The sequence below is a fragment of the Symphodus melops genome, assembly GCF_947650265.1.
Source record: "Symphodus melops genome assembly, chromosome: 5".
NCBI classification, from domain to species: Eukaryota; Metazoa; Chordata; class Actinopteri; order Labriformes; family Labridae; genus Symphodus; species Symphodus melops.
Window position 1 is genome coordinate 650,076 of NC_136695.1, and position 11,642 is coordinate 661,717.

General features: G+C 47.1%; 2 protein-coding genes across 3 annotated transcripts; both read right to left on the minus strand.

Annotated features, from left to right (window-relative positions):
• Nucleotides 1-2,348: 2,348 nt before the first annotated feature.
• On the minus strand, nt 2,349-4,498 carry LOC306823599 (tripartite motif-containing protein 16-like). The gene is made up of 2 exons (XM_079343225.1): nt 2,621-4,498; nt 2,349-2,541 (listed from the first exon to the last, which is right to left on the minus strand). Exons 1-2 carry the CDS (start codon nt 4,098-4,100, stop codon nt 2,441-2,443), a joined length of 1,581 nt encoding a protein of 526 aa, XP_079199351.1. The 5' UTR covers nt 4,101-4,498; the 3' UTR covers nt 2,349-2,440.
• A 16-nt stretch (nt 4,499-4,514) lies between these two features.
• LOC306823612 (uncharacterized protein) lies at nt 4,515-11,332 on the minus strand. Of its 2 annotated transcripts, none has more exons than XM_079343282.1 (3): nt 11,245-11,332; nt 4,992-5,117; nt 4,515-4,902 (listed from the first exon to the last, which is right to left on the minus strand). In XM_079343282.1, exons 1-3 carry the CDS (start codon nt 11,263-11,265, stop codon nt 4,624-4,626), a joined length of 426 nt encoding a protein of 141 aa, XP_079199408.1. In that variant the 5' UTR covers nt 11,266-11,332; the 3' UTR covers nt 4,515-4,623. The 2 variants fall into 2 exon arrangements, with proteins under 2 accessions (XP_079199408.1, XP_079199407.1); XM_079343281.1 differs by lacking the exon at nt 11,245-11,332 and adding an exon at nt 6,181-7,495.
• Nucleotides 11,333-11,642: the final 310 nt, after the last annotated feature.

Here is an 11,642-nt window from a genome sequence, read left to right on the forward strand (position 1 = left end):
CACGGAGGGGGTCGGCCCAGAGATAAAAACAGATTTCCCGCAGCTGCCAAGAAAGTTTAAAAGGTCTAAAAAATGTGTTTTTGTCAGTTCGGACTGTCTGTGTGAGGTGTCATTGGTCCCGACATGAAGTACTACTCGTTTTATGGAGGACGGGAGAGTGAGCAGCAGCGCTGGGAGTTTATTTAAAATGACTGGAACTGTGGACCCAGGGAAACAGTGTGTGGCAGCATTAAAAAAGCGGACATTTCTGATTATTGAATCACCAACTATCAGTGTGGTTGGGGAAAAAAGTGGACGAAGGGGGGACGGCTGCTGGTTCCCACCACTCAGGAGAGTGGATACCCGACCAGCGCCGCGAGAGGACGACATGGGGTGAGGACGGACCCGGTTTGCAGCGGGGACGGCAGCCGGGACATGTGAGGGACGACCCGACACTGGCTTCGGGCTCGAGGGGGTCCCAATGCGGCAGGGTGTGGGCGTTTTCAGGAGCCCTAAACGGGGCGAATGAGTGGAGAAGGCCAGCTTCGATGGCGGAGGGGAGTTGTCATCTTGAGGTGGGGGGGGGTGAATTTTCCACATCCAGGATGGAAAACCTGTTGGACAATTTGAGGGCTGTAGGTGTTGGTGTGCTTTTCTGGGGAGAGTTCCATGATTTCCGACGGGATCCGGGAGCGGGAGTGAAGTTGACCAGCGCCTTGGTTTTTGCTCCTAGCCGGGACCAGTGAGCTGCACCCGCGATGGCAGGATTTTTTGGAGACGTGAGTGGGACAGTCGAATCAAGTTCTCCCGTTGATGTTGAGTTGGCAGCGGGACCCAGAGTCACAACCATCGAGTCCATGATGCTCCTCATCCCTTAGCTGGTACAGCGTGGACATCCTCCCTTCCAACTCATCGATCCTCTGGCTAAGAGGGTGGCAGCTGTCACAGCCAGGCGAGGTAAGTGGAGCCATTTTACAACTACTCAAGTGCAGGCTCAACAAAACGAAAACAGTTAAAGCTAAAAGACCGACCAACTTTAATTAAGCAGTATTTTTAGAACAAACTGTGAGAGGCAGGATAGCTGCAGGCCGGGCAGGTGGCCGGAGGCCGGATACAGGCAGGCCAGGCAGGTGGCCGGAAGCCGGATACTGGAAGGCCGGGCAGGGGGCCGGAGGCTGGATTACTGGCAGGCCGGGCAGGTGGCTATACACTAGCAGGAGTCACCTGCTGTGCTCTGCTACTGTGCTCTGCTGCTTTAATGTCCATGTAGTTACTCCTCCTTTGATGATTATGATGATGATGATGATGATGAAGAAATATCCGCTGACACTGACTTGCTTGTAATATAAGACATTTATTTCCAAAGACAAGAAACAGCATCAGTCCAGGTGAGCCATGTTACCTGGGAGAGTCAGCAGCCAGGTGTGATCCCTCCTGAACAAAGAAAGACTCTAGTATTTATACAGGATTGGTCCAAACAACATCAGGACATTTAGGACTTTATTTAGGCTTTGATCCTTCAGGTGTGCATCTCCTACAGTCCTGCACCCCCTGTGCTTCCTCAGGACATGTGACTTCAAAGGTTACACAGGTCACTATGGGGTGACTTCTTATCTCCCCCAATGTATCCTAAGAGTCTGTTCTCACTTCAATACCAAACTGTTTATCTTTCCCAGTGTGAAGGAATGAGCCCAAATAGAGCCCTTCATTGTCTCTGATGTGAAACCAATCTGTAACCTTAAGAACACCATTTGTTTTACCACTAGTTCACATGTTACAGCAGCACACTTACACTTCACATACTTGTTCATATCACATTGTGTGGCATGTAAAATACACTTCATCCACATTTACACTTTGTTTGTGTCAACGGGCTCCAAAAGAAAAGCTGTGAAAAGATCCATGTTTGTCCTGAAAACAGCTTTCAATCCTCTGCTCCTTTTTGAGAGAGAACACAGAAGAATATCTGAGATATTTAGTGGATGTTTTCACTCAGAGAAAAGTCCCTTCAGCTGAACTAAAGTCATGGTGAGCAGTGAAAGAGTTCACGTCTAAACACACACAGGAAGGAGCTGAAAGACACTCACACAGTTACACACCACAAGAGCTCAAAGTCCCGCCCAGAAAGTTTGATTGACAGCTTTCTACTCAGTGTGCACCAGCTTCAGAATCAGGAGTGAAACTGAACACACAGAGAAATACAACACAATCAACAAGAGCTCCTTTAACAGAGACAATCAGCAACATGAGAAACAAGACGAGGGAACAACTCAAACAAGATACAGAATCTAAACTGTGAAATATCAAACTGATCAGGACTCATGTGGTGAACGCTGGACAAAGTTCACAAGCCATGGAAAAGATCTGCGTTTCAGTTTACACAACTCAGCAGATCCAATATAAACCTCGAATCCAGCATGTAGAGGCTGAGTGAATGTGGTCTGGACTCTGTGGAGGAGAGTCATGGTTTCAGAGATGCTGTAGAAGGACAGAATACCTGCTCTGTGATCCAGGTACACTCCGACTCTGGAGGACCGAGGACCTGAGAGAGGAGTGTGGACTCTGTTGTGATGAAAGTCATAACTGTTGTTGGAACAATGTAATGTCCAAGATTTGTCATTAAATCCAAACCTACATTCACCTGACCTCCCTGCTCTGCTGATATTCTTGTATGTGACTGCTACATAAACTCTTCCTGTCCACTCCACCTCCCAGTAACAACGTCCAGTCAGACTCTCTTTACTCAGGACCTGACACCAATCAGTGAATCTGTCTGGGTGACTAGAATAAGACTGATGTTCACTCACATGTGTTACTTTTCTGTTCCCATCAGATAATAACAGCAGTGTGTATGCTGTGTTTGGATCCAGTGTGATGTCACATGAATATTGTAAGAACTCAGCTCTGGTCATGTCCTCTGGTCCTGACAGTAAAACATCCACTTCAGTCAGTGTCTGTGAGACGTTTGTCCATTTGTCTGTCAGGACGTCCTGTAGTTTATCTCTGACTTCTGACACAGCTGCTGTCACGTCCTCAAAGTACCTGAGAGGACGGATCTTGATGCTGGATGAGTGTGTAGATTCACTGAGTGCTGACACTGAGGGGTAGTCCTGTAGAAACTGGATGTGGTCCTGTGTGTGTGACAGCTTCTCCATCTCAGCGTCTTTCCTCTTCAGCTCAGTGATCTCCTGCTCCAGCTTCTCCTGACGCTCTCTGACTCGACTCACTTCAGTTTGCTGCTGGGATCTGACCTGCTGCGTCACATTAGAGAGTCTTTTCTCCATGAGACGGATCAGCTCAGTGAACATCTTCTCACTGTTCCTCACTGTTTTATCAGCAGAGCCATTGATAGCCTCCACCTCCTGTTGGAGCAGCTTCACATCTTTCTCTCCGTCCTGGATTCTCTGCTGGGTGTTTAGTTGACTCACCTCGAGCTCTCTCTGCTTCTCGCTCCTTTCTGCTGCAGCTGAGACTGTGTCGTGACCTTTGTGTTGGTCCATTAAACAGATGAGACAGATAGACTGCTGATCAGTACGACAGAACATCTTCATCACCTCATCATGACGAGAGCACACGTTCTCCTGGAGCTTCTTGGACGGCTCCACCAGCTTGTGTTTCTTAAAGACAGCTGCTTCATGATGAGGCTGGAGGTGATTCTGACAGTAAGAGGCCAGACACTGCAGACAGGACTTACAGGCTTTCAGTTTCCTCCCGGTGCAGACATCACAGGCCACGTCTTCAGATCCAGCATAGCAGTGATCAGCAGGAGCAGCTTGGAGTCCAGTCTTCTTCAGCTCCTCCACTAAAGATGCTAACACGGTGCTTTTCACCAGGACAGGCCTGGGTGTGACGGTCTGTCTGCACTGAGGACAGCTGTACACTCTCTTCTCCTCCTCTTTATCCCAGTGGCCTTTAATACAGTTCATGCAGTAGCTGTGTCCACAGGGAACAGTCACCGGATCCTTCAGGAGATCCAGACAGATCGAACAAGAAAGAGTTTCCCGGTCCAGCTGAACTCCTTTCTGCGCCATTTCTGCTCTCGCTAACAACGACTGTGTGAGATTCACTTCCTCATAACTAAAACTAGTTTCACCTGTTCTACTCAGCACGTGTCTGTGCATGTGACTGTGCAGATCTGGTTGGTTACACCCATCAACAAACTGTAGAGCTGAAGGGGAGGAAACAGGAAATACAGAGTCAGAGTGGAGCTGGCTGCGTGTGAGAGCAGGAAGAAAAGGGAGGGCTGATCAAGCTCTGATTGGTTCCAGGAAGAGGAGAGAGAGAGAGAGAGAGAGAGAGAGAGAGAGAGAGAGAGAGAGAGAGAGAGAGAGAGAGAGAGAGACAGAGAGAGAGAGAGAGAGAGAGAGACTTTTTTACAACAGAGAACATTTCTCTTTTAAAACACTTCAGATTGTAGAAGATGAACTCTTGTTTGGATCGGAGGGTTTGGAGAAGGATTTCTCTCCTGCAGTCCTTCAGCTTCACTCTGCTTCAGTGAGGATCGTTTACAGTCTTTAAGCCTGTTCCTGCAAACATCAGACTGTGCCTCCACGTTCATTGGACGAAGAGATTTAACACTGACTGAACTTCAACTCCCAGAATGCCTCAGCTGATGTAGACCCTGAGAGGTGTTTGTGGGCGGAGTCAGAGGTCAGATTTCGTCTTCCTCTTCCTGGCTTCATTCAGGTCTGAACAATCGCCCGGCCTCTTCCTCGTGTTCTTCAGCTCACACTTATCGTTCAACACCTGCTCGACCTCTGACCCCTCCTGTGACATCACAGCGGGTCCGGTGTGTGTTTTGGCAGGTTTGGTGTGCGAGCTGCATCTCGGCAAATTCTGGTCTGGATGAGTAAGATCAGAGCTGAAAGTTTCCTTCACCTTGCTCTCAAAATTCTCCAGCAGAACGTTCACGCTGGCGTTGTCCTGGAAAAGGGACAACAGGAAGCACGACATCGATCAGCTGATTCATTTACAAAACATCGGATACTCTCTGATGATGTCATTGTTCGTACCTGTGAGGCGTCTTTGAAGAGCCTCCAGATGTCGTAGAGCAGCTCTGCAGACGTCTCGTACTTTGGGGGGCGCTGCTGAGTCAGACGCTCCGACATGGTCGTCAGACGAGACCAAACCCAATCCATCTGTAACACAAACAACACATGTCAGACTGTTAGAGCGCCACCTGCTGGAGGAGTGCAGGTAAAGATGCTGAGTCACAAAACCTCCAAGGCGTCTTCTTTCTAACGAGAGGTCGAATAAAAACAGTCTTTAGGGGAAGAACCTTCAACTTTCTCATCCAGCAGGTGTCGCCCTCGAGCTCCAACATTAAACTAAAACAAACTGCTGTTAGGCCACGCCCCCTCCATACTGAAGCCTCTGCCTTCCTCTAGAGACACACCTTCAACCGCCCCTGCACTCATGTCCAAACAACTCAAAATTTAGCCCCCTTTCTCGAGCTGCATTATTGTATTAGCATGCTAATGTTAGCGATCTGTCGTTAGCTGTTAGCTTCAATCACCAGTGTCCTGCATTGCAGTGCTAGCAAGCTAATGTTAGCTAATGTTGTGTGTGTGTGTGTGTTGTCACAATCTGGCTCAACAGTAGGTGACAAAAATAGGGAGACCACACACAGTCTGTACATTGTTCCAAAAGATTATTTACTTACAATTATTAATTTACAAAGTCTTGTTTTTGATGAGAAAAGTCAGTTTGTATGCAGTGAGGAGTGTATGTGTGTGTGTGTGTGTGTGTCTGTGTGTGTGTGTGTGTGTCTGTGTGTCTGTGTGTGTGTTGGTGTGTGTGTGTGTGTGTGTGTGTGTGTGTGTTGGTGTATATCAATCAAGATCAACAGCAATCAAACGAATGTGGAGCCGTCTGCAGGCCAGAGAAGAGAGAGAGAGTAGATTGAGAGGCTCTGCTTTATAGAGTCTGGATTAGCCTGCTCAGGTGTGCTGCATGAGAGGCCTCCTTGACTCCACCCACATACCTGCAACAAGGAGAACACAGCCAGCAAAGAACAAACCAGGAAGAGGCCAACCCTGAGGCCGTCACACTCCCCCCCACAAGTCAAGGGTTCAACCCTGGACAAATACACTAGTGCTAAATCAGCAGATAACCAGAAGTACACTTTGTCCTTTTTTCATCACATTCGACAAATTGAACTTTATAATGCAGATTTATAAGTGTGAATGTCCTAATACTCACAATAACTCCAATCAAGCCGTCATCACTCTTGACACACCTCCCCCTGTCAGACTCAGCATCTCCAACCTCAGCAACCTTGGTGCCTAGGAGCAATTTTAAGAGGAAGAAGGGAAGAGACTGCAGAGGAGTGTAACAAGAAGTGAAGAGGATATGTGGAGAGTTACAAAGGTGCACGTGACAGAGCATCAGCCATTATATTATCTTTTCCTTTAACGTGCTGTATGTTCAAGTTATATGGCTGCAAAAACAGAGCCCATCTCATGAGTCTCTGATTTGGATTTTGTAAAGAGTTCAAAAATGTCAACGGATTATGATCAGTAAATACTCTGATCGGCATTCATGAGTCAAGGTAGACATGAAAATGTTGTAAAGCCAAAATCAGTGCCAACGCTTCCTTTTCTACAACTGAATAGTTGAACTGATAGGAAGTAAACTTCTTGGAGAAGAAGCTAACTGGACGCTCAATACCTGGAGAACAGCACCTGCACCAACATTGCTTGCATCAACCTGAAGTGTAAAAGGTTGATCACAAGACAGGAGCTGAACACAACAGACACTTAATGTTACAAAATGCTTGCTGACAGATGGCAGACCAAATAAAATGTGATTTCACCTCCAGCAAATCTGTTAAAGGAGCCACCACAGATGAGAAACTTCAACAGAAACAGCGATAATAACCAACTAAACCCAAAAACCTCATCAACTCCTTTTTATTGGTAGGAACAGGAAATTTATCAACTGTGGAAACGTTGGCCTCGACTGGCCTCACGTGACCCTGACCAACAACTTTACCAAGATAGGTCACAGTTGCTTTCTCAAACTCACATTTGGGTCGGTTTATAGTCAGATTGCCATCAGCTAGACGTTGAAACAAGACGTGAACACGAGTTAGATGATCTTCCCAGGTGTTACTGTATATAACCACATCATCTAGGTAAACAGCACAACCTTTGAGTCCATTAACCACCATGTTCATTAAGCGTTGAAAAGTAGAGTTACGCAACCCAAACCCCATGACTGTATAAGAGTACAGACCAGATGGTGTTATTAATGCAGATATTTCCTGAGCTCTCTTGGTCAATGGCACTTGCCAATATCCCTTTAAAAGATCACATTTGCTAACATAATTAGCTGCACCGACTTGATCAATACAATCCTCAACACGAGGCAGTGGAAGTGAATCCAGCTTTGTCACAGCGTTGACCTTTCTAAAATCTGTGCAACATCTCAGAGACCTGTCAGACTTTTCAATGATCAAACAGGGAGATGCCCAACTAGAAGAAGAAGGAACTGCAATGTGATTCTCCAACATATACTTCACTTCATTATCAATGATTTTCCTCTTCTCTTCAGAGACTCGATAGAATCTTTGCCGAATTGGTTGTGCATCACCCACGTCAATGTCATGCTCAATCAGAGTTGTTTTTGAAGGCGTGTCCTGAAATAGAGATGGATAACTCTGTATTATTTCAATCAACTCTGAACGTTTCCGTGGAGTACATGGAGAGTCATGTGCCTGGGAGTGCTTTCGGTGGAAGATGTTGAGGATGTGGACATATTCGGCTTCATGTTCACCGGTCTAATGCTGATTGGCCTTGGCATAGCTCTGGTGTACCGGAAAATTGGGAAGACGGCACCTCTGGCGGGAGCACCGAGGCTGCCGGTCATGATGATCGAGATGGGCAAAGCTGTTGGAGCACAGACTGTGGCGCTGGCAGAGCTAGGCCGAAGGATGGATGGAATCTGGGGAAAGCTCACTGCGATGCAAGGTGAGTTGAACCTGTTGAGAGCCGGACTTGAAAAACTTTAAGGGGGACAGACAAACATGTGTCCCCTCGTCCTAAAGGAGTTTGTTGGATTTAATTTGGTTCCCACAGACGGACATTTTCCTCCACAGATGGACAAGGACGGAGACACGCTCCCAACACTACCCACCCCAACCCTCCCACATGCACCTGTTGTTTCTGCCGGAGGAGCCCAGGCCAAGGACGTCTCCACTGAGTGGGACTGTGTTTTTGCAAATGTTATCAGTGAACTCTGAGAGGCGCCGAGGTTGTCTCCACAGCACACGCAGTGTTTTCACCGGCTATCGCGAGTGAGAACATTCTGACCTGAGCGAGCCCGGGGAAGCCAGGCACACACACACACAAACATATGATGCACGCTCCCTGAACACACCGTCTTCCCTCCCACCCTTACACACTCTGCTACTGTATGTAAGGGCAATGTTTTTTCCCTGCATTCAATCTGTGCCTCCTTCTACAGGCATAGCATGGAAGTAGTGTTTTTTATGCCCCCCCTCCCACTGCATCCTACCTGTAACACGCCCTCCCCCTCCCCCTGCATCCTACCTGTAACACGCCCTCCCCCTCCCCCTGCATCCTACCTGTAACACCCCCTCCCCCTGCATCCTACCTGTAACACGCCCTCCCCCTGCATCCTTCCTGTAACACCCCCTCCCCCTGCATCCTACCTGTAACACGCCCTCCCCCTGCATCCTTCCTGTAACACCCCCTCCCCCTGCATCCTACCTGTAACACCCCCTCCCCCTGCATCCTTCCTGTAACACGCCCTCCCCCTGCATCCTACCTGTAACACCCCCTCCCCCTCCCCCTGCATCCTTCCTGTAACACGCCCTCCCCCTGCATCCTTCCTGTAACACGCCCTCCCCCTGCATCCTACCTGTAACACGCCCTCCCCCTGCATCCTTCCTGTAACACGCCCTCCCCCTCCCTCTCCAAAGGTTCTGAGATGAAGCCAGGTCGTTGTACTTGTACCTGTATCAATGACAAAATAAATCTGATTCTGAACGTTTATCGACACTCAAATGGGCCAACACCACATCTAAATTTCTGAAGAGTTTCAGACTTTTTCAAACGTCCACGGAGAACCGAATCATCTGATGTTGTCACATCCTCCCCCCCCCCCCAGAGATGACTGCACCACTGTACAGGAAGCCAGAACTGGACCTACTTCTAAGGAAGGAGAAACAGAGACACCGGCATTAGGCTGAGACAAAGAACGCACATAATAAGGCTTCAATAAGTTCATGTGACAAAGTTGATTTTGTTTTCTTCGATCTGGCGATGCAATCAGATAGTTTTGCTCTGACAGCTGCCTCACTACAGTATAAGGACCGACAAACTTGGCTTGAAATGGTGACCCAAGTATCGGCAACAAAGCGAGCACTCGATCACCCTCACTAAACTGACGCTTCTCAGAATGTTGGTCATACAGATGCTTCATCTTAGCCTGAGATTTCACTACTTTTTGTTTTGCTAATTGTTCATGTAAAGTCTGTGTCGAAAACCATTTACAGACTCAATCAAATTCACAGGAGGTTCCTTCACCATCCACTCATCTGGAAGCACAGTCAAAGGGCCACGTACCTTATGGCCAAAGACAAGGTCATTAGGACTGGACCCAGTGCTCTCTTGACACACTTCCCTTGCAGTCAAAAGCAACCATGGCAATCCTTCCTCCCAATCCCTTCTCAGCTCAGTGCAATATGAGAAGCAACAAAGACTTGAGAGTTTGATGAAAACGCTCCAAAGCACCTTGGCTTTGTGCGTGATATGCAGACGCTTGATTATGCTGGACTTTTAACTGATTCAGAACTTGTGAAAACAAGTGTGATGAGAAATTTGACCCCTGGTCACTCTGTATGATTTTCGGTAAACCAAATATCACAATAAACTGAGTCAATGCTTTAACGACTGATTTGGCTGTGATAGTACACAATGGATATGTGGCAGGATAGCGTGTAACCTGACACATAACAGTCAACAGATACTCAGAACCAGATTCTGATCTTGGCAAAGGTCCAACACAATCTATGATCAAATGTTCAAATGGATTATCAATCACCAGGATTGGATAGAGAGGTGCAGGCTTAATACACTGGTTAGGTTTACCTGTCATATGACATGTATGGCACGTCTTAATGTACGCTGTCACATCACGCTTGATGCGGGGCATCTGGTCATGAGAACACTTCAACACTTCATTTCGTAGCTTTGTAGGAACCACTATTTGGACGACTGGATCACCAACACTGTCGGGACCCTGGGAAGCCCACTTACGTACCAATACACCACTCTGCAGAAAGTAGCCAGAGGCTGCACTTTCAGCTTCACTGCTCGGTTGTACTGAGGCAAACATATCATTTAAAGATTCATCAGCTTTCTGCTCAGTGTTAAGCTCTTGCTGCGAAACAGGAAGAGATTCAGGGACATGTAAATCTAATTCCACGTCACACTCTTCCTTCTCCTCTGACGTAGACTTAGCTTTAGACATTGCCCTCGTCATCACACAAGCCACAAATACTTCAGGAAACTCCTTTTCACAATCATCAGTTTCATTTTTCACAGGTCTCAACTCAGTAGGTGGGCAACCATCAGCCCAAACACGGTTGCCAGCCAAGTCATTACCAAGAATAACTTCTATTCCATCTATAGGCAAAGCAGGCCGAACACCAATTTGGACATCACCATCCACATGACAGATTAGCGTTGTGTAAAGGCACACAGAGAGGAATCAAACCCATTCCCCGTACCAGTACACAGTCCCCAGTGTCCGTCTCCTGAGAAAAAGGCAGCACAGAAGCAAGAATAAATGAATCTTTTGCGCAGGATTTTAACAGCCACCTTACGGTCACTATCCTGGAGTGCTGCAAACCCATCAGACACAAAAGCTTCAAAACCAGAATACTTCTCAGCATCATGTTCAACTTTTTCCAAGACAGCTGCAACATTTCTAACAGGAGCACTGAGAGAAGCAGGTTTGACATGTTGACCACCAGTGCGACTTCTGCTTTTTAGAAGAGGACAATCAGCCTTCCTTATGAACTAGACAAAATGTGTAAATCAAAACTGTAAAAACAATCAAATGAAATGTATTTAACTAGACTATAAGGCCTCCCAAAACTAGTACTGAGCAAATTCAATGCTCAAAGTCAAATACTGACACTCTTTCACCCTCTATGTCCTAAAGGCCTAAACCTTTACAAGTACAGCGGAAAATAAAACCAACAGCAGAACAAACAAGCTTCTTCACAAAACTCACCTGAACTGGACGAGACTCCATTTTGTCAAAACCAGGCTCAACAGTAGGTGACAAAAATAAGGAGACCACACACAGTCTGTACTTTGTTCCAAAAGATTATTTACTGACATTTATTCATTTATAAAGTCTTGTTTTTTATGAGTGTGTGTGTGTGTGTGTGTGTGTGTGTGTGTGTGTGTGTGTGTGTGTGTGTGTGTGTGTGTGTGTGTAGGTGTGTGTGTGTGTGTGTGTGTGTGTGTGTGTGTGTCTGTGTGTGTGGATAGCAATCAAGATCAACAGCAATCAAACGAATGTGGAGCCGTCTGCAGGCCAGAGAAGAGAGAGAGAGTAGATTGAGAGGCTCTGCTTTATAGAGTCTGGATTAGCCTGCTCAGGTGTGCTGCATGAGAGGCCTCCTT